General features: G+C 43.6%; 1 protein-coding gene across 2 annotated transcripts in view; it reads right to left on the bottom strand.

Moving 5' to 3' along the window:
• Nucleotides 1-26,550, bottom strand: part of RAB3GAP2 (RAB3 GTPase activating non-catalytic protein subunit 2) — a 284,414-nt gene that overhangs the window by 94,462 nt on the left and 163,402 nt on the right. For both annotated transcript variants that reach the window (XM_030196010.1, XM_030196011.1), the window contains exons 21-22: nt 13,893-13,990; nt 11,189-11,294 (exon numbers count right to left, since the gene is read on the bottom strand). In XM_030196010.1, coding sequence (XP_030051870.1) covers nt 11,189-11,294; nt 13,893-13,990 — 204 coding nt within the window. The remainder of the gene's footprint in view (nt 1-11,188; nt 11,295-13,892; nt 13,991-26,550) is intronic.

Genomic DNA, 26,550 nt, shown 5'->3' with positions numbered 1-26,550 from the left:
CAAGCAATTTAAGCCACATCAATTTGGACCGAGTTTAATTAACCATCTTTCAATTCTTTTATGAATGTCCATCTGCACCCTTTCAGATCCTTCCTGTCCCAGTTTAAATTTCACCCTGTTTCAAGGTTGGCTGCAGCCCCTTTTGGTCAGGAGAGAGATCAGATGCTGGATGGTAGCAGCAGAAGAGAGACTGCTTTTGGCAGGAGAAGAGATGAGTCTTGCAATGTGCAATGTCCACGACATACTTAGTAGAATGTCACATCCACGTAAGTACACTCAGGGAGAGTAAATCCTTTTTAAACCTGTTTATTGCCAAAATAAAGCACACAGTTTCCCATATATCTAAATGTATTAAGCACACAGTAAAATCTGGAATGACTCAAAATGGAAGAGAATGAGTAAAAAGAAATGGATAGCATCAAACCCATCAAAAAGCCTGAAGGAGAAATAATTCGCCAGTTGAAAAGGTTTCCACTATGAATAATTCTGTAAGAAGAATTCAGTAGAAGCAAACTCAATATCGAGAAACAAGCATGCTAGAGCATTCAAGTAGGGGCAAAACTAAATTCTGAACAACTGATTTAAGTGATTATTAGAGAACAATTTGTCTTTTCAAAGCTGGTCTTTGTTCAGCTGTGTGCTTTTTACCACAATGATTTTACTAGGCAAGGCACGATTATTAATGAAGTCACAAGCAGTGTTGAATTCAGGCATAGCTCAGGGAAGCCAGGGAAACTCAGGTGTTCCTCCCACTCCTTTTACTAATGAAATGCAATATTTAATATGAATAAAGTTTAATGGTTTCATAGAAACAAAGAATATGAAAGCAAATAAAGACATAAAAATCCACCTGGTCTTTCCATTCTCCTTTCCTGCTGCTATACTGTAAAGCCTACTAGATGTCTGGCTTTGCTTTTATATAAGTTTTTGAAATAAATTAAATATCGTTCAACTAGGGATCTCTTTTATTTATGCCATACTTTCTTGAATTCTGTTACTGTTTTTGGCTCTACCACCAGTAAGAATGTAAATTCATTTGAAACATGGTAAACGTCCCATGTCGTTTTTAATTTGAAATAACAGAATATCCCCCCCCCCCCCCCCCCCAAGGTCATCAATAATGTGCCTAACAGTAACATAATAATACAGTAGATGTCGGCAAATAAAGACCTATATGGTCTATCCAGTCTGCCCAACAAGATAAACTTATTACATATGGCATGTATACATGTTCTTGATTTATCCTTGCCATTTTTAGGGCACAGACTGTAGAAGTCTACCAGAACTAACCTTGTTCTAAAATTTCTGAGGTTGTTGTCAAAGCCCCTGAAAAGCTCCATATCCAAATCTAATTCAGCCTCCATCAGGAAACAGATTGTAGAAGTTAGCCCAGCACTGGCTTTCCTACCTAATCTCCCATAAGCTTCTTTGGATCCAATCCTTCTAAACGGGATTTTTTTATTTTTTGTAACATTTGTACCCTGCGCTTTCCCACTCATGGCAGGCTCAATGCAGCAGGCAATGGAGGGTTAAGTGACTTGCCCAGAGTCACAAGGAGCTGCCTGTGCCGGGAATCGAACTCAGTTCCTCAGTTCCCAAGGACCAAAGTCCACCACCCTAACCACTAGGCCACTCTTCCACACATGGGATGCCTTTCTGCCCATGCATTTTTGAATTCTATTACTGTTTTCATCTCCACCACCTCCCATGGGAGGGAATTTCTAGGCATCTACCACCCTCTCAGTGAAAAAATACTTCCGGACATTATTCCTGAATCTGCCCCCTTTAAACTTCAATTTATGCCCTTTAGTTCTACCACCTTCCTGTCTCTGGAAAAAGTTTGTTTGTGAATTCATTCTTTTCAAATATTTGAATGTCTGTATCATATCACCCCTGTTTCTCTTTCCTCCAGGGTATACATGTTTAGTTCTGCAAGTCTCTACACATAAGCTTTGCTATGTAAACCCCCTACCATTTTTGTTGCTTTTCTCTGAACCATTTCACGTCTTTGTACATCCTTAGCAAGATAAGACCTACAAAAATGAACACAATACTCCAAGTGGGGCCACTTGTACAGGGGCATCAACACCTCATTTCTTCTGCTGGTTATATCCCTCTCTACGCAGCCTAGCATTTGTCGCACTGTTTTGTCACCTTGAGATCTTCAGACACCATCATCCCAAGGTCCCTCTCCTAAGCCGAGCTTAATAATCTCTCTCCTCCTAACTGGTACATTTCTTTTGTATTTCTGCACCCTAAGTGCATCACTCTGCATTTCGCATTCAATTTTAACTGCCGGACCCTTGACCATTCTTCTAACATTTGGAGATCTCTTCTCATGTTTTCTATTCTCTCCAGGGTATCCATTCTATTGGCAATCTTTGTGTCATCCACAAAAAGGCAAACTGTTCCTTCTAACCCTTCATCAATGTCTTGCACAAATATATTAAACAGAATCGGCCCCAGTACAAACTCCTGAAGCACTCCACTACTCACCTTCCTTTCCTCAGAGCCGATTCAGTTTACCACCACCTTCTGCCGCCTGTCGGCCAACCAGCCTCCAGTCCAGTTCACCACTTTTTGGTCTTAAGTTTAGCCCTCTCAGCTTATTCAAGAGTCTTCTGTGAGAGACCGTATCAAAGGCTTTGCTGAAATCAAAGTAGATTACATCTATCGCACATCTTTCATACAGTTCTTTGGTCAGCCAACGAAGTCAATCATTCACTTGGCAGGATTTTCCTTTGGTAAAGACATGTTGCCTCAGATCTTGTAACCTGTTGTCTTCTAGAAAGTCAACAATCCTTTCCTTCAGCAGTAATTCCATTATTTTTCCTACCACTGACATGAGGCTTACCGGCCTCTTTCCTGTCTCCACTTTTGTGAAAAGGGACCACATCAGCTTGTCTCCAATTCCTCAGAACCTCTCCCGTCTCTAAAGATCTATTAAATAAATCCTTAAGCGGTCCTGCCAGGACTTCTCTGAGCTCCCTCAGTATCCTGGGATGTATCCCATATGGCCCCATAGTTTTGTCCACTTTCAGATTTTCAAGCTATTCTTAAATGTTTTCTTCCGCAAACGGCACAATATCCACTCCATACCCAGATATAACCTCGGCCACTGACCGCGGTCCTTCTGCAGGATTTTCTTCAGTGAACACTGAAGAGAAGTATTTGTTTGGCATGTTCGCTTTATCCTCATCACTCTCCACAAAGCTATTCTCAGTATCTTTCAGTCTTGCAATTCCATTCCTAAGTTTTCTCCTTTACCCAATATATCTAAAAATGGTCTTGTCACCTCTTTACATCTTTAGCCATTTTTTTCTTCCACCCGTGCTTTCACTAGCCATATTTCCCCTCTTTGTTTCTTTGAGCTTAATTAATCCAGTAATCTTTTCCATGATCTTTTCATTGTGTTCTTCTGTAGTTCTTGAACAAAGCCTCTTTTGCCCTTATTTTTTCAGCCACTTGTTTGGAGAACCACACAGGCTTCCTGTTTCTCTTGTTCTTATTTACTTTCCTTGCATAAAGATCAGTTGCCATATTTATAGCAGTTTTCAGCTTGGACCACTGCAATTCCACTTCTCCAATTCCTACCCCTGCCGTCAGCTCCTTCAAGTATTCCCCCATTTTACCAAAATCAGTACGTCTGAAATCCATTTTTGTGCATCCGAACTCCACTTTTGCTCTTACATCAAACCATATCATGTGATGATCACCATTACCTAGGTAGGCACCCACACGGGCATTGGAAACACTTCCTCCATTTGTGAGCACTAGATCCAATGTTGACCCTTCCCTCATGGGTTCTGTAACCAGCTGTCTGAGCAAGCCACTTTGACAGGCATCCACAATCTCTATACTTCTTTCCAGTTCTGCCAATGGGACGTTCCAATCCACATCAGGCAAACTGAAATCTCCCAACAACAGCACCTCCGCTTTCACACCAAGTTTATGAATATCTTCTATCAGATCCTTGTCCAACTTCTCCATTTGTGCCAGAGGTCTGCAGATAACACCTATGTGGAAACAGGTTCCATCTTCTCTTTCCAGGACGATCCATATAGCTTCTTCATTTCCCCAGGTACCCCGCATTTCAGCAACTCTGATATTGTTTTTCACATACAGTGCCACTCTTCCACCTCTTCGGCCCTCCCTATCCTTTCTAAAAAGATTATATCCCAGTATGGTCACATCCCATTCATGGGAATCATTGAACCATATCTCCGTTATAACAACAATATCCAAGTTTTTCTCAAACATCAGTGCTCGCAGATCTTGAACCTTTCTACTTAGACTACGAGCATTTGTGGTCATTGCTTTCCATGTGCTAATTGAGTTAGGATTTATTTATTTATTTTTAATTTACATGACCTTTCCCTCTGCCATCATGTTTTTTTCTGGAGTGACTTTCTGAATTCCCTTGTTTTCTTTAGTCACCTCCACCCTCTAGTTTAAAAGTCTAGAAACATACTGCCTGAATTTCTCCCCAAGTATCCTTTTTCCCATCACAGAAAGATGTAGCACATCATAACAATACAGCTCATGATTTTGCCATGTACTGCCCCATCCACCTATGCATCTGAAACCTTCTTCTTTACACCAAATTTTAAGCCTCTTATTGAATTCCTCTGTTTTATGTAGTCTCTCTTCTCCCTTCCCACATGTAGGAATAGCTTCAGAAAAAGCCACAGTCTGAACCAAAGATTTCAGTCCCTCCCCAAGCTTCTGGAACACTCTCTGTGCTCTAAACTTGTTACTGTTGGCCAGGTCATTTGTCCCCAGGTGAATTACAACATCAGTATTAGAATCCGTACTCTCCTCTCAGATCAAGTTCAGTATTTGTGCACTACTTCTGGTAGCTGAGGATCCTGGAAGGCACTTCACTAGGTTGGGACCTTTGAACTGTGTTCCTAAGTTAATGCCTCTGATAATGGAGTCTCCTCGCAGTAAGAATTTTCTGCGTTGCACTGATCTTTCATTGTTTTGGGGATGTCTCTTGGATTGTGTTACATTCTTTGCCTCTTGTTCCACATCAGTACTTCTTTTTCAAGAACCATAATGCTCCAATGCAGCAAAGGAATTATATAAGGGCAATAGTTGGGAGGGTGAATGCCTCTGTCATCAATATCATCAACACTGCTGATGACATTAATTTTAAAATATATATATTTTTTAACTCCAAAAAACGAAAAATCTTATGACACAGGAAACTAAACACTGAAAATGTTTGACCTGCACACCCCCACTGAAATGGTCTTCCATGCACCTATTACCTCTTTGTAAAGAAATATTTCTAATTTTTAAGGGCTTCCTAACTACATGAACATACCAAGTAAAATCAAACACAAGCATATCATCACCGTGGAAAGCAGACTATGGAGTACCACAAGGATCACCGCTATCACCGATCCTCTTCACCCTAATGATGACCCCCCACTAGCCACAACCTTATCCAACCAAGGCCTCAACCCTTTCATATATGCAGACGATGTCATAATATGCATGCCTTACAAAGCCAAACTGACAGAAATCACCAACGAAATCACTCTTAGCTTGAACATCATGGACTCATGGGCAAATGCATTTCACTAAAACTCAATGAAGAAAAAACACATAGAGGCATATTTTCGAAGCACTTTGGGAGGCTAAGTTCCATAGGTTTCTATGGAACTTTGGGAGGCTAAGTGCTTTGAAAATGAGCCTGATAGTCTCATCCTTTCATCCCAACACAGCGTGGACAACCCCAAAAGTATCAACACCCCAGATCACACCCTTCCTATCTCAGACAGCCTGAAAATCCTTGGCATGACAACAGACCGACATTTAACACTAGAGAGCCAAATGGCATCCACAACAAAGAAAATGTTCCACTCAATGTGGAAACTCAAACACTTGAAACAATTCTTCCCATTTCGCAACCTGATACAATCAATGGTACTAAGCCACGCACACTACTGCAATGGAATCTATATGGGATGCAAAGAACAAACCTTAAAGAAACTTCCGACAGCTCAAAACACGGCAGCTAGACTAATATTTGGGAAAACGCGATTTGAAAGCGCAAAACTGCTCCGTGAAAAGCTACATTGGCTCCCAATCAAAGAACACATTGCTTTCAAAATCTGCATCCTGGTTCACAAAATCATTTACGGTGAAGCCCCGGGATACATGATAGACCTAATCGACTTACCAACTAGAAACACATCCGAATCAACACGAACATATCTAAACCTGCACTACCCAAACTGCAAAGACCTTAAATACAAATCAACCTACGCATCCAGCTTCTCCTACATAAGCACACAACTGTGGAACGCACTACCAAAAGCCTTGAAAACGACGTATGACCACTTGAACTTCCAGAAATCACTAAAACCAACCTGTTCAAAAAGGCATACCCCACCGATCCAACTTAAATGGCTGATCTCTGCAACACAACAAAACTAAAGAACGTAAAGGACATAACTCAACTCTTCCGCTGTACGATTCCCTAATGTGGCTATGCCACATGAACTATCTTACCACAACATCACTTTGTATTTGTTCACACCGGCACTATGTAAGCCACATTGAGCCTGCAAACAGGTGGGAAAATATGGGATACAAATGTAACAAATAAATAAATAAATAAATAAGTGCAATATTTGATTATCACCCCCCCACCAGCAGGGACACCAGCAAAGAACTCGCAAGCAGCTTCTTGCTGCTTAGTTAATTAAGCTCATTTATGGCCCAGTGATCATAAGCAAGGCTTTTGGTAGTGCGTTCCACAGTTGTGTGCTTATGTAGGAAAAGCTGGATGCGTAGGTTGATTTGTATTTAAGGTCTTTGCAGTTTGGGTAGTGCAGGTTTAGATATGTTCGTGTTGATTCGGATGTGTTTGGCAAGGGGGGCGTACGTGCTGGAGGGCTGTTACGTGCTGTGTTTGGGGATCTTGAGGTTTGACAGGTCCGGCCTTTTTTTTTTTTTTTTGACAGGCCGGACCTGTCAAACAAGTGTGGGTGGATTGTACCTGAGCGCATGCCCGGGCACAATCCTCTCGTGCTTTCCCCCCCATGATCAATGCTAATAACACACCTAAATTTTCATGTTATTAAAATTGATTCTTGGGGAGTTAATTCCCCACACTATTCCAGCACAATCATTACAGCACTGTTTTGGAACAGTGCAGGGAATTGATCATCGGGACCTTACTAATTTTTTTACCCTTTTGATTACTACCTTTAGCTTTATAAAGACATGAAATAAATCTGAAAGGATGTAAACTTAAAACTGCATCATAAAATACTTTTCACAGAAAAAGTGGTGGGTACCTTGAATGCTCTCCTGGTGGAGGTGGTGTGGACAAAAATAGTGATGAAATTGAAAAAGGTGTGCTATAAACAAAGGATCCCTAAATGCCAAGAGGATGGAATCCAAGTAGTGTATTGCCACTCAAAGCAAAAGTAAAATGATTCTTGTAGTTCAAAAAAAGGCGACTGGGAGGGTGGGGGAACCCTGCAAGAAGCAGCAGTTACAGCTCTAATCAGTTTATCGGACAGACTGGATGAGCCACAATGGACTTTATTTGCCATCATATACTATGTTACTATATTTATTTATTTATTTATTTATTTATTTATAATAAGCATGTTTACCTCCTTTGAGGATCATATCCAATACAATAGAAATCTGCTACCATCAGAGGTGTAGTTAGGTGTGGTTCAAGGGGACCAGCTGCTCCCCCAAATGGATTTTGAATGAAATGGTGCCTATGCAAATTGGGTATGCAGCCTTGTATCAGCACCTATTTTATAAAAGGTCTGCTCTCCCAGACATCAAAACCTGGCTAGGCTTCTGGCTACCACCTTTTACTGTAGGCATCAATGTGGTGTACAGATGTATAAACATTTTCATAGTTCTATGACTGTTTTACAGAGCTGTTAAATGTGTATATTTCTATATTGTGTGAGGGGTTTGAGAGGAGTCTGCTTCATGGAGGCTAAGGCAGAGGCCGGAGGAAAAGGTGCTCTTGAGGAAGAGCAAATTTCACCTCAAGGTTCCTTATAGAGAATTCGTCCCCTAGTGGCCAAAAGGCCAGTCCGACTACTAACTAAGGGTAGGAACCACCATCTCCAATACAGGACTCTCAGGAAATGAAGGGGGGGGGGGGTGATTGGGAGATGGTTTCTGATCAAGGAGATGAGGAGCAGCTCAGGGAACCCTGTGGGGAGGAGGCTATGGAATGGGATAAAATGGAAGCAGATGAGGAGGTAAGGGGGGGGAGAGCATGGAGGTTTCAGCGTTAGCACAGACTCCTGCTGGTAAGGTAAAAGGTTTTATTGCTACAGTGTTGCCTCAACTATTTAAGACCGGGGAAGTGAAGTTGGTGCAGTCTTGGGAGGAACCTGTGGCGGAAGCTAGCCAGCAAACTACCTGAAGACAGACGGTAGTGCTGAGAAAGGTGGAATAGTGGTTAAATCTCCCTGGGGAGGGGACTTGAACTATGTTGATGAAATTAAATGACTGTAGAAAGCTGAAGTAGCCAGCAAACTACCTGAAGACAGACGGTAGTGCAGAGAAAGGTTGAACTGTGGTTAAATCTCCCAGGGAAGGGGACTTGAACGATGTTGATGAAATAAAATGAATGTAAAAAGCTGAAGTGGTGAACTGTCATGTGGTGAGGAAACTGGAACAAGAATAAGACTGTGTGACTAAGCCTGTGTAAATAAAAGCCTTTTACCGATAAAAATATTGGAGCTGCTGCACTTTTGTTTGACCACTACTGTTAAGACAGCTTGAGTGGCTGCTACCAGGAAGGAGCTGGAGAAACTGGGCAAGTCGAGTATGGACAAGACCGTTGGTCTGAATACCTGGCCCACATCAAACCTGACAAGCTAAACAGGGTCAACCCGGGCCTGCTGAAGGAAGGGGGACCAGATGACAATTGTTTCATGTAAGTCCTATTACTAGGTTTCAATTTGCCAGCTCCAAGTTTACCTCACTGATTGTATTTATGTTTGGTCATTTTACTACTATTATGCTGTTAATACAATTGGGAGTTTTATGTTAAACTGTACATGATGTACATCACTATGGGTGAATCTCTTCATAAAAGTGGTTTAATAAATCCCAATAAATAAAAATAAATATGCCAAATAAAACAGATAAACACAAAGAAAAACAAAGAAACATAGCGCAAGACTAGATTAAAACACAGAAAGTTAAAACAACCCAGTTGAACACATAACCTTAAGAAGATAAGGTAACTAAGAACAGTAACAGATTCAGGTTTTTATCTGCAACCCCCCTCCCCCCCCCCCCCCCCCCCCCCCCCACCGAGCACTGCAGGTGCAGCCCATCCTCTCTCCTTCCAAAAAGGCTGAATACAGCCTGGGGAGACTGTCCAATGCAGGATCTTAGTGGCTCTTCCCATGTGTCAGTCTCCTCCACACACAGTGCCAGCTGCAAAGATGATGGTTGTGCTGACATTGCCAAGACTACCCCTAATCCTTGCACATCATGAAGGTTGTAAATCTCTTCTTCCCTCAATGGAACATGTCGCTGTACCATCAATTGTGCAGTAGGCAACAGTATGAAGTGGGCTACATCTGTCACAATATTTTATGATTCTCAGAACTCCTTTCTACTTTTCTTCAACTTTACCTAGATCTCCCACTCTGCCAGTGCCTCCCTGGTACAAAGTTAGTATTTCCAAAGTCCAGGATCCTCATATGTGTTTGACTCATTTCTACATTTCCTTTTGTATTAAAGCATACTAACTTGTGGCAATGCCTTCTCCCTCCCCCAATTGCTGGAGGGGTTGTGCTGTACTTTGTACCATGGGCCAAATTTGGTGGTCTTGTACCAAGGCTCAAGTATCTTGGAGGGTAGTACAGGCTCAACTGCAACGTTGGATTGGCCGTCCTGTGATGTGGCATTCAGTGGGGACAAAATCTGTGGGTCTCACTTGTCAGCAATCTTTGTTGGCTCATTATACCTATCATGCTATGTGCTTTAATTTGGCGGTGCACTGGAAGCAACAAATTGTACGTCCTTTGGTGCAATTGTGACATGGAACGTCTGGTTGCACTGAAGAAGCAGACTTTTACTAGGTGGGAGGACATTTGGGCCCCTCTCCTGAGTGATTCTTCTTCTTGAGGGGGACTTTATTATATGATAGTTTTGTTTTTGTAATCTGTTTTTCTACTTTGGCTTTCTGTATCATCCACAGAAGTAGGGGTGGGGGTGAAGGGGTAGATAGAGGGAGGGAATTTATGCAAACATTTTGTAACAAAAAGAATGGAAGTATTTCCGCTATTTTCATTATCATGGATTATCCCGACACAGTTATATTTGACTAAGTCATTTTTTTCATGTCAGTTCAGACTGCTTCATATATGCATTCCTTATTGGTTTGTGTATTCTTTGGTGTTTGGATTTTCACTAAACTATTTCTACAAATGAAAAAAAAGAAAAAAACAGAAACTCCTTCTCCATTTATTAGTGCCAGGACTAATATTACTTTGATCTGTTGCCTGAAAATGCCCTTTGAAGGAAATCCAGGATCTCCCTCCTTCTGCCACAGGGATGCACCAATCATCATAATTCAGTTTTATAGTATTTATATAATTAGAAAATGTGGAACCCCATTATTCCAATGTTCTCTCCCCTCACCTGCAAGGACAGCATGTCTGAATTCAGTGTTAGTCACAGGGTCAGTATACAGGTAAATACACTGTCAATATAGAGGGAAGATCTGAACCATTAATCAGTAAAGGTCAGATCAAAACAGTATGGAAGCAACCACTAAAATGGCTATCACCATTAATTTCAGATGGCCAGAAACTATATGCAAGAAGAGTATGGTCATGAGAATGAAAATAGTCATGTGGATATCAGAAGAGAACATTAAATGATCATACACTGTTTTCTGCCCAGCCAAAGTACTTAAACTCAGTGGACATCCCACAAAATATTCCACAGAAATATAAACAATTCCTACGTCAGATGGCTATAAACTAGACAAAGAATTGTCAATATTTCTAATACTTTTAACAATAAGCAAAAGCTATCAAGTAGCTAGCTCCATCAGGCAATTATGAGAATATAGGTTGTATGCATTTCAGAATGAATGATTCCTAGTGGTAAGCATGTATTACTACATTTCAAACCAGATGTTCACACTCATTAAACAAAAAGTTCCTACCTTTCATCTCACTTAGAAGAGAAAGAATGGTGTACAAGCAACAGATCGACTGAAGCTTATCTAGGACTTCTCTCTCTTTGGAAAGCCACACATTGAGCAGAAGGGACTAAACAGAACAATGAAAAATTGAACAGCATCACTGACCACTCATGAAGCACTATAACCAAGTTATAATTCACAATGGATTTAGTATTTTTTTTAATATTAAAATATGTAATGTTCTGATGACATAAGTTTTGCTGCTGGTGTAAACTGGTCACAAAAAGCTCCTTCTCAAGAACACAAAGCTCCTAAATTACACATTTGAACTGAATCACAACAACCTGCAATAATTACAAATCTTTTATAAAAACATATAAAAAAGAAGTAATTTTAACACAAAGATCCTGATTTGGGCAATCAAGTATCACACGTGAACAGAACATTGAAACACCAATACCTCCTACCTTATTTATACATACTGATATATTTTTTTAATGAATTTAATACTTATGAATTGTTCCAGATTGCCAATACATGAAAATGAGAAAAAGGAAGGTAGGTAGAAATTCTTTTTATGTTCAGTGGTGTCAGAGCTGGGACCAGCTTTTTCTGGACCAGATATTCAGAATTACTCTTCTCCACACAAACTTCTGTATTTGAATACTCAGTTGTGGACAAGGTTTATCACACATTATGTACAATGCACTAAACCTGTAATAAGAAAATTATGAGTATAATGTAACAGTTCATATAAGAGAAAAACATCACTTTGGCACAGAAGAAAATAGCCTTTGTTAAAAAAAAAAAAAAAAAGAACAATTAACACAGTAACAAGGACATAGCCAATATAATCTACTGGCTGCTAGTACAAAAATAAGGATGAATAAAGTAACATGGTAGCCATGGTAGTCCACTTGAATGCACAGAAATAAAGGTTCAGGAATTGCCTGCCTCTCCCCAGTTTAAGTGCAATATATAAGCATCACCCCCTCATCAGCGGATGATGCCCGCAGATGACTCCCTCGCAGCATCCTGCTGCTTAGTGGGAACTCCGTCCGTTAAGTCTATTATATCCAACTCATTTACTCATTTTTTTCCCTTTTGACTGCTACCTTAGTTTTATGCATATTACTCTTATTGAGTAAGAGTAATATGCTTGCATCTGAATGTTCATTTGGAATCAAAAGAGGGTGTTGTGGCAGTTGTTTTTGGTTCTACAAATTATATATTGCATTTAATACAACTCTACAGGTTGAGGACAACAACTCTTGCTAATTTCAAGATCAAGACATCAAGCACTAACTGATTTAAAAAAAAAAAAAAAAAAGCACAAAGACTATTCTAAGAGCTCTATACTGCTCATTCATGTGCCACTGCAGGGCTATTTTCTTCTGCTTTACTAAAACAATTAGACACATACCAAACCCAAGGTAACAACATACAGAAACTCTTTCCAATGTGCGCGCAGCATGGCCCATGATTGATGGAGACATGCTGCTAAAAATGTACAAAAGATATAATTTAGACAATGGAATTTCGGAGTATTCACCAGCATCATAAAGCAAGTGTGTATGTAGGCATCTGAAAATTCCATGAATAAGTTGGCCAACTACCACTATTTTGCAAAACCTCATTTTGTTAGACCTTCTCACTGAGATCCAGTGACTGCAAGTAAAAACAAGATAGGAAATCCTCACAGCATGGGTGACATTGCCAATTGAGTCTGGTACAGAAAGCTACTCCAGCTTTGGTTACTAGTCTAGAAGCTTTTGAGGTCATACAGGACCACCTCAGTCTAATATTAAAGCTTAGGGTAGAATACAACTCCATGAGAAGGGCGTGAATGTGTAAGGATCTGTACCCTGTTATTCAAAGAGAAAATCTGCTACAAGTAACTTGGTTTTTTGCAAGGACAAACAGAATAACAAGTCCTCCCAGTATGGGATTCCCTAGCTACATGATTTCTTCAACAGAAAAAAGGGAAATAAACAACATTTTGGTGGCAACTAGACTTTTCCCTATATTTTTTTTCTTTTTTTGAAAGGCGGCCTGGAAATGGAGAGACCTTGCGTGTATGTGTGTGTGTGTGTGGGGGGGGGGGGGGGGGTAAGAGTTGGATCTAATACCCAAAGAGACTGAAGAGCAGTAGTTCTCAAGAGACAAGCAAAGGAAATGCAGGCACGCTTGATGGTGAAGGCTCAGACTGACCCTGTGTGTTGGTTCTCTCCCCTAGCTACAGCTAAGCTTTAGACTCACTGTGCATGTTCAGGAGTTCCAGCATCTGGCGTGCTCCTCCCTCTCCTCTCAGTTTTATCAACTATTCATAGTCAGACACAGCTCTCCCCCCTCCACACAGAAACAAAAAGAAGGAAGAGGCAGAACAATGGCAACCCTTTAAACAGCCCGGAGAAGAAAAGCAGCTCTCAGAAGACCTTCTTTGCGCCTGCCTGTCTCTTCCTGCCAGCCGCTCTATAATGGCTGCAAGGCCTCACAGTTGCAGCCTCCAACAACTGTTTCCACAATTACAGACCCCCAAAATAATTACAATATATGGAATGGCTCTCCATTTACGATCTGCTGGTTATTTCCAAGTGACCTGGAATGGCCACTGAGAATGAATTCTGATATTGATGAATCACTGGCCTGACTCAGAATGACACTTACACTGTGCTCTAGACAAATCTAGCCAGCAAAAAGTGGTTTTGAATGAAGCATAACTTACCAACAGCAGCTGAGGGCTCAGCCCAGCAGATTCCAGTGTCTGACAAATATCATCAGCACAGCATTCTCCACAAAGACATTTCCAAAAGAAGAATCGTCCTAGAACAGTCATATAACAAACTTAAACTCCTCATAGCAGCTAAGTTAAAATACTGAATGTATTTTAATATTTTATCATGTGCTTGTAGTAATAATTTTTTTTTAATTTTATCAATTTCACAATTTTAAACAAGAATAAACTTGATTCAGAAAGGATAGGTAATATTGAACATCATATTACTTAACTAGTAGAAAAGACCCCTTTCAGACACAAATGAAACGGGCGCTAGCAAGGTTTTCCTCGGAGGGTGTATGTTTGAGAGAGTGTGTGTGAGAGTGACTGTGTAAGAGAGAGAAAGTGAATTTGCGAGTGTGTGTGTGACAGACTGAGTGAGACTGTGTGCGAGTGTGTGTCTGTGAGAGAGAGTGTGTGTAGCTGGGGCCCCTCCCACCCACCCACTTCCAGTGCCCCCCCCCCCAACCAGTTCCAGTGTCCCCCCTTCGTCCGTGTTCCAGGGTCGTCGTCGTCCCCCTCTCCTTCTGTTCCTCCGAGTTCCAGGGTCGTCCCCCTGTTTTTGTTGTTTTTTTTTTTTTTAGTTTTAGCATAGGTGGTGCATTCCCCCTCCTCCCCTCTCGTCCCCTCCTCCGAATTCCAGAGCCCCTTCCCCCCCCAGTTCCAGACCCCCCTCCCTCTGAATTTGACACCCCCTCCAAGTTCCAGAACACCGTCCCCCCCAGTTCCAAACCCCCCTCCCTCCATCCGAATTCCTGACCCCCCCTCCGAGTTCCAGAGCCCTCCCTTCCGCTCTCTGAGTTCCAGACCCCACCTCCCAGCCTCCCTCCCTCCGATTTGCAGACCCCCCTCCCTCTCTCCGAGTTCCAGATCCCACCTCCTTGCCTTCCGCCCTCCGATTTCCAGACCCCCCCCCCCCCCCCGGTAGTTCCTGACCCCTGGACCCCCCTGCCGCGACCCTCTCGAGCCCCCCTTCCCGCTGCCAACCGTCCCCTGCTGCCGCCATCGCGTACCTGTGCTGGCGGGGGACCCCAACCCCCGCCAGCCGAAGTCCTGTTGTTGGCCGCGCAGCGTGGAGCCGTGGACAAATGATTAAGTTTGAATCAGTTTGTGTTCGTGCGTCCGACGTCAGACGCACGCACACAGATTTCAACTTGATCACGTCATTCGTCCACGCCGTGAATCACGGCATAATGGGTCCAGTGACGTCAGCTGGGGCTTCGGAGCCCAGCAAAGAAAGTTACGGACACAGGCAGGCAGGCTCGTAGAACGTTTGTGGTGAGAATTATATATATAGATAATTACTTTTTTTTACAAGCTACTATTTATACTATTATCTATTCTCTAGTCCACTATTAAGAAGAGAGGGTACAATTCCATGAAATATTGTTATAACATTTTAAATGAAAATTAGAAGCGAAACACGGACCAAATTATTATATTATGGAGTACGAGAAGATATTGCTATAGGCTGCAAAACTGGAGGTACAACAGTCTTCGAGTCCAAGAAAGATAATAAATGCATAGGATCATGGAAAACATATTTCACTGAGTTAAGTTTTAATACACACTTACAAGGAAAATTCAACCAAAATAAACCACCTAATTGCACTACCCGAGGGTGGAGTTTAAGGAAAAGTTGGTGCCTTTTTATGGGTTGCTCTAGCAATATCTGGAAAAATTCTAATTTTACAATTCAGAAAAAGCTCTTCTCTATGACGGAAAAATTGTCTCAATATCCAGTCTCTATCTGGTTGTAATACAAAAGTCACAATCAAGGTAGCTGATTTAGTAACTTTATCATCTTCAAGAATTTGTGTTAAATTTAAAGTGTCAAATGTAACTTCGGCTGCTTCAGAAATTGGTTGATTAGTATTCTTCCTTTTATATAATGACAAATAATATATTTTAGAGACCGGAGGATAAGCCTGTTCTGGAATTTTCAATATCTCTGACAGATACTTTTTTGAAAGTTATAAGAGGAGCAACAGCTGGAACTTTAGGAAAATGTATCAATCGTAATGTTTTAGATCTCTGTTGATTCTCCATATTCTCCATCTTATATTTCAATATCAAATTTTCTTTAATCACATTTATTTGAGTTTATTGGCGCGACTGAATATTAATAACATTAGAGTCAATCTGTTTTTCCATAGTTAAAGTTTTTGTTTCCAGAAGGGATATTTTCTCCGATGGAACTTGAGTATAATGCATTACAGAAAGTAATTTTTGGGAAAATGAAGTTTCTAAACTTAAAAGAGCTTCCCATATAGTGTCCAAGGTAATGGTGGAAGATTTAATAGGCAAAAAAGACTTACTCAAAGAAGTCTGTATTTCCTCCGAAGACTGTTTCTCCATAGCGGCTTCAGGGTCGGCAGAAACGCAGACTCTCTCCTGTGCCTCACTCATCTGAGCAGCTGTATCAGGCGGATTAACACAGCGACCCAACCCTGCTTCGGGAAACACTCCTTGCATATCCAAGCTAGGGGTTTCCTGACCACATCACTGTTCCGCTGCCGGCATGAGTGGAGGCATCCGATCTTCAGGGCTGAGAGAAGTCTCAACCTCCAGCCGGAGGAGCGGGTTACATCCCATCACTCCCTCCAGCAATAAGAAGTCCACCCCCCAAAAAGGTCCAGGTGCAGTAAAGCGGTCCATAGGTCCAACCACAGGAATCGCAGGCGTAGTGGGGCCAACGCGCTGCTTACCCCTCCTTTTAGGCATAGGTAAGTAGGAAAATTTCCTTACGAATCAAAGAGTGAAGGTTAGGAGCGGGGCTGCTTGACCGCTTTCGCTTCACGCTGCCATCTTGCCCTCTTGTAGTAATAATTTTAAAAAACGAAGAATGAGAAATTAATGAACTTGTCAATTTCTCTTAGCATTCACAAATCTAGAGCACTGTGTCCAAACTTTTTCAAGGTCAAGGAACACCTAGATTAATGAAATACTGCATGGCACAGCAGCCACTGGAACAGGAGGAATGATCTACCTGAACAGTAGCAAAAGTTGAGGATGTCTGGCTGCACAGGGAAAGGCCAAAAAAAGGAGGTGGTGGTGTCTCTATACAAGCCTCTGGCAGGATCTCACTTGCAGTACTATGCAGGTCTAGAGACTGAGTTGGTTGCTATTAAAATGGTCAATATTTTTTTGTCGTAAAGCATATTAGATGGACAAAGATCTATAGTGATGTGAAAAAGCCCCCACCCCCCTGATTTCCCCTATTATTGCAGCACGGCGGGTATGGGGACGAGGAAAAAATGTTGGCAAGACAACTGACTGGTTCAGATGGAACTCCGACACCATCTTCGGCAAGAACTTAGGAAGCGTGCGGAGGACTACTCTGTTATGATGAAATTTAGTATAAGGAGCATGGGCTATCACGGCTTAGAGCTCACTGACTCTACGAGCTGAAGTAACCGCCACCAAGAAAATGACCTTCCAGGTCAAGTACTTCAGATGGCAGGAATCCAGTGGCTCAAAAGGAGGCTTCATCAGCTGGGTGAGGACGACGTTGAGATCCCATGACACTGGTGGAGGTTTGACTGGGGGCTTTGACAAAAGCAAACCTCTCATGAAGCGAATAACTAAAGGCTGTCCAGAGATAGGCTTACCCTCTACATGTTGATGATAAGCACTAATAGCACTAAGGTGAACCCTTACGGAGTTGGTCTTGAGACCAGACTCTGATAAGTGCAGAAGGTATTCGAGCAGGGTCTGTGTAGGACAAGAGCGAAGATCTAGGGCCTTGCTGTCACACCAGATGGCAAACCTCCACTTAAAAGAGTAACACTTCTTTGTGGAATCTTTCCTGGAAGCAAGCAAGACTCGGGAGACACCCTCAGAAAGACCCAAGGAAGCGAAGGGACTGGAGGTCGGGATGCAGAAGTGCCCCCTCGTTCTGAGTGATGAGGGTTGGAAAACACTCCAATCTCCACGGTTCTTCGGAGGACAACTCCAGAAGAAGAGGGAACCAAATCTGACGCGGCCAAAAGGGCGCAATCAGAATCATGGTTCCACGGTCTTGCTTGAGTTTCAGCAAAGTCTTCCCCACCAAAGGTATGGGAGGATACGGGTACAGAAGGCCTGTCCCCCAATGAAGGAGAAAGGCATCTGACGCTAGTCTGTCGTGGGCCTGAAGTCTGGAACAGAACTGAGGGCGCTTGTGATTGAGCTGAGTGGCAAAAAGATCCACCGAGGGGGTGCCCCACTCTCGGAAGATCTTGCGTACAATGCCAGAGTTGAGCGACCACTCATGAGGTTGCATTATCCTGCTCAATCTGTCGGCCAGACTGTTGTTTACACCTGCCAGATATGTGGCTTGGAGAAGCATGCCGTGCTGGCGTGCCCAAAGCCACATCTGGACAGCTTCCCGACACAGGGGGCGAGATCCGGTGCCCCCCTGCTTATTGACGTAATACATGGCAACCTGGTTATCTGTCTGAATTTGAATAATTTGATTGGACAGCCGATCTCTGAAAGCCTTCAGAGCGTTCCAGATCGCTCGCAACTCCAGGAGATTGATCTGAAGACCTGATTCCTGGAGGGACCAAACTCCCTGAGTGTGGAGCCCATCTACATGCACTCCCCACCCCAGGAGAGATGCATCCGTGGTCAGCACTTTTTGAGGCTGAAGAATCTGGAAGGGACGTCCCACGGTCAAATTGGATTGAACTGTCCACCACTGAAGGGAATTGTGAAAATTGGTGGACAGCTGGATCACATCCTCTAGATTCCCGCAGCTTGATATCACTGGGAAGCTAGGGTCCATTGAGCAGATCTCATGTGCAGGTGTGCCATGGGCGTCACATGAACTGTGGAGGCCATATGGCCTAGAAGCCTCAACATCTGCCGAGCTGTCATCTGCTGAGATGCCCTGGCCATGGAAACGAGAGACAGAAGGTTGTCTGCTCTCATCTCGGGAAGATAGGCCCGAGCCGTCTGAGAGTCCAGCAGAGCTCCTATGAATTCTAGTTGTTGAACTGGAAGAAGGCGGGACTTTGGGTAATTGATGACAAACCCTAGTAGCTCCAAGAGTCGAATAATCATTTGCATGGACTGTAGAGCTCCTGCCTTGGAGGTGTTCTTCACCAGCCAATTGCTGAGATAAGGGAACACATGCACTCCCAGTTTGCGTAGCGATGCTGCAACCACCGCCAGGCATTTTGTAAACACCCTGGGCACGGATGCAAGCCCAAAGGGCAGCACCCAATACTGAAAGTGCTGTGTTCTCAGACAGAATCGCAGATACTTCCTGTGAGCTGGAAGTATTGGAATGAGAGTGTAAGCATCCTTTAAATCCAGAGAGCATAGCCAATCATTTTTCTGAATCATGGGAAGAAGGGTGCCCAGGGAAAGCATCCTAAACTTTTCTCGGACCAGATATTTGTTCAGGGCCCTTAGGTCTAGGATGGGACGCATTCCCCCTGTTTTCTTTTTCACAAAGAAGTACCTGGAGTACAGTTCCAGCCCTTCTTGCCCTGGTGGAACGGGCTCAACCGCATTGGCACTGAGAAGGGCGGAGAGTTCCTCTGCAAGTACCTGCCTCTGCTGAAAGCTGAAAGACTGAGCTCCTGGTAGACAATTTGGAGGTCTGGAGATCAAATTGAGGGAGTACCCCAACTGGACTATTTGAAGAACCCACCGGTCGGAGGTTATGAGAGACCACCTTTGATGAAAAAGTTTTAACCTCCCTCCAACCAGTAGATCGTCCGGCACAGGTACGATTATGGCGGCTATGCTCAACTGGAGCCAGTCAAAAGCCCATCCCTTGCTTTTGCTGGGGAGCTGCAGGGGCCTGTCTGGGCGCACGCTGTTGACATGAACGAGCGCGCTGGGGCTGTGCCTGAGAAGGCTGTCAGGAAGGCGGATTGTACCTACGCTTATTGTAAGCATAAGGAGCATTCATCCTTCCCCTGAAAAATCGTCTACCTGTTGAGGTAGATGCTGAAGGTGCCCGGTGGGAGAGTTTGTCGAGGGCGGTTTCCCACTGGTAGAGCTGCTCTACCACCTGCTCGACCTTCTCACCAAAAATATTATCCCCCTGGCAAGGAACATCCGCAAGCCGCTGCTGGGTCCGATTGCCCAGGTCAGAGGCACGCAGCCATGAGCAGCGGATCTGGATGCAACATCTAAAGTGTCATAAGCACCCCTGGACAGGAATTTACGACACGCCTTCAGCTGCCTGACCACCTCCTGAAAATGCCTGGCGTGCTCCAGAGGGAGCTTATCCTCCAAGCCTGCCAGTTGCTTAACATTGTTCCGCATGTGGATGCTCGTGTAGAGCTGATAGGACTGAATTTTGGACACGAGCATAGAAGACTGGTAGGCCTTCCTCCCAAAAGAGTCTAAAGTCCTAGCTTCTCGCCCCGGGGGCACCGAGGCGAAATCTCTAGTACTTCTGGCTCTCTTGAGAGCAGAATCCACAACCGCAGAGTCATGAGGTAACTACAACCTCAACAACTCAGGTTCCCCATGGATCTGATATTGGGACTCTGATTTCTTGGGGATGGTGGGATTAAGGCTTCATCCAGTTTCTCAGCAATGTCTCCTTGAGGACATTATGCAGAGGGGCAGTGGATGACTCTTTAGGTGGCGAAGGATAGTCCAGGACCTCGAGCATCTCAGTCCTGGGCTCATCCTCATTGACCACAGGGAAGGGAATACCCACAGACATTTCCCAGACAAAGGAGGAGAAGGACAGACTCTCCCGGTGGAGAAAGCTTCCTCTCAGGGGAAGTTGTGGGATCAGAAGGAAGACCACAAGACTCCTCGGAAGAGAAATATCTGGGGTCTTCCCCTTCATCCCAGGAGGCAACCTCATTGGTATCGGACAAGAGTTCACGAACTACATTCCGAAACCGTGTCCGTCTCGACGCCGAGGAACAATGTCCTCGATGGCGATGTCGAGAGGTCAACTCCCATGTCGGTGGCGACGAAGCTCCCTCCATCGACGTCAACGGGGAGTCGACCTGGGTGGCAGCCGAGGCCGAAGCTGCAAGCGGTACCGGCGTCAGAGACCTCACCACAGGTACTGAGCCAGCCGCCACTTCCATCGTCGGTACCGGAGGTGCGCTGCAGCAGCCCTTCCAGAAGGCCTGGAAGAATGGCTTGGATGCTCTCCTCCAGAGTCGCTGTCGAGGAAGGCTGAGAGGCCAGTGCAGGAGTCGAAGTCAGAAGCTGCGAGGGCCTGGGAGGCGGTACTGGGCTGTCCGGAGATCGACGCACCGACACCTCTTGTATGGAGGGGGAGCGCTCCTCCCGGTGTTGACGCTTTCTGGGTGCCTTGAAGGAGACTGGTGCCGAAGTTTCTTAGCCTTTGCTCGAAGCACGTCACCGGTACTCCTCGGTACCGACGAGGACGTGGAATCCACACGCCTCCTCGGAGTCAGATCCGACAACGGTCAGACCCGGTGGGCCTGCCCAGCAGGAGCCTTTGAGACAGGTGGAGACCCACTCGACGGCTCACGGCTCCCAGCTAAAGGTGAAGTTTGGACAGCCATTACCTGCAGTCCCGATGTCGATGCCGAGGAATCAGTCGTAGCTCTGAACAGATGGTCCCGAAGAACTCTTCGACGCCTGTGTCCACTTTTTAAACTCAGACACAACTTACAAGAATCTGGGCGATGGTCGGGCCCAAAGCACTGAACGCACCAGGAGTGCAGATCAGTGCTCAAGATAGACCGCTGGCACCGAGCACACTTCTTGAAGCCGCTGGGAGGCTTCAATGACATCAGCGGAAAAATCGTGGTGGCAAAATCAAACGGCTCGATCATGCCAACAAAGGGCACCTAAAAGGGAGAACCGCGGACGGGTGGCCAACGGAAACCGAAAGAAAACTTGCCAGGGCAAAAAACTAAGAAAAAGAGGTTTGTTTGTTTTTTCAAAACTGGAAACAAAATACAAGGAAAAAGGCAACCTAAAACAAAAAGAAAGCGCTAAAAGCGAACAAAGGGCGCCTACGTTTTTCCTGGAACCTAAGGGAGAGAGACTGACATGCAGCCACTCTCCACCACGGAAAAGAAAAAACTGAGGCGGGAACGGACGCATGCGAGCGGGAAGATGGCTGCGCATGCGCAGTGCGTCCGTTCCGCGCTCTACTGACTGTCGCAAAGGTTTTGGAACATTTTGCTGGAAAATCTCCTTTCCTGGGGCTGCCGTGGACGCCGACCCACATGTGAGAACAAGCAGCCTGCTTGAAAACGTTGCTATACAAGGGTAACATCAATGCTCATCTAACATATGCAAAAACACACCTGAATGATACACAAGCCTTTTAGGGTAATGTTCTATGGATCGACAGATCAAAAGTGGAACTCTTCAAACAACACATATCTCATTATGTCTGATATAAAGCAAACACAGCATTCCACAGTAAGATCATCATACCACAGTAAAATATGGTGGTGATAAGTGATGGTGAGGGTATGCTTTGGTACCTCAGAACAGAAAATTTGTTATTACTGAAGGAACACCAATTTCTACACCGTACCACAAAACTCTTACGGAGAACGCCAGTCATCTGTCCGTAAACTGAAGTTGAAGCCTAAGTGAGTTATGCAGCAAGACAATGAACCAAAACACAAAAGCAAGTCTACACCTGAATGGCTGAGGAGAAACAAAATGTAGTCCTGACTTGAACCCAATAGATATGGTTTGGCAGGACCTGAAAAGTACAGTTCATGCACAAAAACCTGGAAATGTGTTTAAATTAAGACTGTTCTGCAAAGAAGAGTGGGCTACAATTTCTCAATACCGATATCAAACCGCAATTTGGTTGCAATTATTGCTGCTAGAAGTGGTGCAACCAGTTTTAAGTTTGGGGGGGAGGGGGTAATTACTTTTCCACATGGATGATATGGGTGTTGGATGACTTTGTTCCTTAAATAAATGCAATTTTAAAACTGTGTTTTGTGTTTTCTTAGGTTCCCTATGGGACTCATTTTTGAAAGAGAAAAATATTCAAAAAGTGTCACAAAGCAGCATTTGGCCGAATTTCTTCTGAAAACTTCCAAATCGGTATTTTTTAAATCTATTTTGCAAATGCTTATCTATGCAATTCGTCTGCAGTGCATCCAAATCACAAAGAGGCATGTTGGGGTTGTTTTGGGGGCGGGCATAGGGCGTTCCTAACACTTGGACATTTTACAGCCATAATGGAACAAAATGTCTAGGGCTGAAACTTCAACGTTTTAGTCTAGACCTGTTTTTAGGATGAATAAGGCAGAAAAAGGTGCCCTAAATGACCAGATGACCCCCCCCCCCCCGTCTCCCCCAGTAGTCACTGACCCCCTCCCACTCCCCAAAGATGTGATTATAAATATTACTTAGTAACTTCTATGACAGCTTCAGATGCTGTAAGCCAGGTCTATCAGAGCAGCAAGCAGGTCCTTGGAATGGTATAATGGTCAGTGAAGTGCACTATAGAGAGGAGAACCCAGGCCCATATCCCACTCTACCTGTTACACTTGTGGTGGAAAGTGTGAGCCATCCCACACTACTCCCAAAACTACTGTACCCATATACAGGTGACTCCACCCATAAGAGCTATTGTAGTGGTGTACAGTTGGGTACAGTAGGTTTTTGGTGGGTTTTGGAGGGCTCAGAATACAGTATAAGGGGGTAACAGTGAGATGTGTACCTGGGAGCGTTTATATGAAATCCACTGCAGTGCCCCCTAGGGTGCCCCACTGCTCTCCTGAGATACCTATGTGGCCAATCTACTACGAAGGCTGGCTCCTCCTACATCCCAAGGGCTTGATTTCCTACATTTGTCACTTGGACTATTTTGTTTCCGAAAATGGCCCAAAAAGATAAACGCACAAAGCATGAAAACATCTTGCATGTGGCCATTTTAGAAAAAAAAAAAAAAAAAAAAGATAAGATGTTTTGCCGTTTTGAAAATGGCCATATTTCCTATTTGGATTTGGGATATTTAATGCAAAACGGCCAAAGTCCAACTTAGACATCATATCGAAAATGCTCCTCTTTGTCTATTATTACACTTTGTTTAAAGATCATAGACCATTTAGTGGGACATATATGCAACAGGGGAAATCAGAAGGGGTGGAACTTTCACATCACTGTAAATACATATATCCTGGAGCAAAAGCAGGATAGAGGAGACAGACATTTAAATACCTCCACGATATAAATGCATAGGTGAAGGAAGTGCTGGGATGAGGGTCCTAGAATAAGGCTGAAAGGGAGCAGACTCAGGAGTAATCGAAGGAAATATTTCTTTACAGAAAGGGTGGAATATGGGTGGAGATGAGAAAAGTACCTTAATTCAAGAAAGCATGGGACAAAGACAGAAAATTTTGAAAGAGAGGAAGGAATTGTGGAGCTGAGCAGTTGGTGTGGATGGGCATACTGGTCAGGTCGATTAGTCTTTACCTGCCATTATTTTCTTAACACCTTTAGCATATTTCAGATCGCTGGTAGCATTAGGAAGTTTATCTGATGAAGTTGTTCCTGAACAGTCATTTTGGCCCCAAATTGAAGCGATTGTTATTTGGACAATTTGAGTTAGACAAATTTGGACGAGAACATGTTTGGTCAGATTTTACTTGATAAGCCTCCAAGATACAAAATCCCTGAGCTGCTGGGCAACTTACCCTGTATGCCCTCAGTGGCTTGATCCCACCAAGAGCATAAGGTCCACTGAACTTGTCTTGTATGTATATTATTTATTTATAAAACATGTATCATCTTCCTGAAATATTCATTGAAAATGGTTTACATATCAGTCAAAAACACATTCTAGTAAGAAAGAAGCTACATTAAATATATAAAAATCTTTACCCCATTAACTCACCCACCCACCTTTCAATTATATCACCCCACTTAACCACAGAAATTGCCAATTGAATGTATTATACGAAAATAGATGTGAATATGTCACAGCACATACAAGAATAGTCATATAAACTCAGGGGTCTTGGTTATAGATCATATATAATTAGATTTTGTCTTGCTTTAGCAGTAAGACTGAGTAAAAGATCCCCTTAAATGTTAAGCAAAGTGTATTAAGTTTTTGCTTTTAGTGCGCAAAACTCAAGGTGCAGTAATAATTACTACTACTACTTAACATTTCTAGAGCGCTACTAGGGTTACGCAGCACTGTACAAAATAAACAAAGAAGGACGGTCCCTGCTCAAATGAGCTTACAATCTAAAGAACGAAATGTCAAGTTGGGCAGTCTAGATTTCCTGGGTAGAGGTGTAGAGGTTAGGTGCCGAAGGCGACATTGAAGAGGTGGGCTTTAAGCAGAGATTTGAAGATGGGGAGGGAGGGGGCCTGACGTATGGGCTCGGAGAGTTTGTTCCACGCGTGGGGTGAGGCGAGGCAGAAAGGGCGGAGCCTGGAGTTGGCGGTGGTGGAGAAGGGTACTGAAAGGAGGGATTTGTCTTGAGAGCGGAGGTTACGAGTAGGAACGTAAGGGGAGATGAGGGTTGAGAGGTAAGGAGGGGCTGCAGATTGAGTACATTTGTAGGTTAGTAGCAGAAGCTTGAACTGAATGCGGTACCTGATCGGAAGCCAATGAAGTGACTTGAGGAGAGGGGTGATGTGAGTGTATCGGTTCAGGCGGAAGATAAGACGTGCAGCAGAGTTCTGAATGCACTGAAGGGGGGATAGGTGGCTAAGTGGGAGACCAGTGAGGAGTAGGTTGCAGTAGTCAAGGCGAGAGGTAACGAGAGAGTGGATGAGAGTTCGGGTGGTGTGCTCAGAGAGGAAAGGGCGGATTTTGCTAATGTTATAGAGGAAGAAGCGACAGGTCTTGGCTATCTGCTGGATGTGCGCAGAGAAGGAGAGGGAGGAGTCGAAGATGACACCAAGGTTGCGGGCAGATGAGATGGGGACGATGAGGGTGTTATCAACTGAGATAGAAAGTGGAGGTAGAGGAGAAGTGGGTTTGGGTGGGAAGACAAGAAGTTCGGTCTTGGCCATGTTCAGTTTCAGGTGGCGGTTGGACATCCAGGCAGCAATGTCGGATAAGCAGACCGATACTTTGGCTTGGGTTTCCGCAGTGATGTCAGGTGTGGAGAGATAAAGCTGGGTGTCGTCAGCATAAAGATGATACTGGAAGCCATAATTGACTATTAACAAGTAATTACCAACTCTAATTGACATTAGAATTTACGCACACACTGCCTGCTAAGCGTATTCTGCAAAGTACTGCACTTAGGCGAATTTCATTTTGGCATCAAATTTTTAGGCATGATATATAGAATCTAGTCCTAAATGCTTAATGCACTTTAGTAAAGGAACCCCTAAATGGAAATCTACAATAACAGCATCACTCAGATTAGGATTTGGTAACTACACTGGACAATTATTAAACTGTAATTAATCCTGAATACTGTTTTTCTTTCCATCTACTTTCTCTAAGAGTTTTAAATAAATAAGCTTTTCTTCTTCAACTTTGACAGAAGCTCCTACTAAGAAGGCTAAATTGATTTGTAGAAGAAATATTTAATTCTGAATAACTGAAAGCAACTCCTTCCTTTTAACCCCATTAACACAAATTTGTCTATTTTACTATGAAAGTCTTAAAAGGGAGAAAATGCACAACAGATTTTGCAGCTAGGAGCAAATTCTACTTCTGTAG

This window comes from Microcaecilia unicolor, chromosome 3 (genome assembly GCF_901765095.1).
Source record: "Microcaecilia unicolor chromosome 3, aMicUni1.1, whole genome shotgun sequence".
Taxonomy (NCBI): Eukaryota; Metazoa; Chordata; class Amphibia; order Gymnophiona; family Siphonopidae; genus Microcaecilia; species Microcaecilia unicolor.
This window is presented reverse-complemented; position numbering and strand designations above follow the sequence as displayed.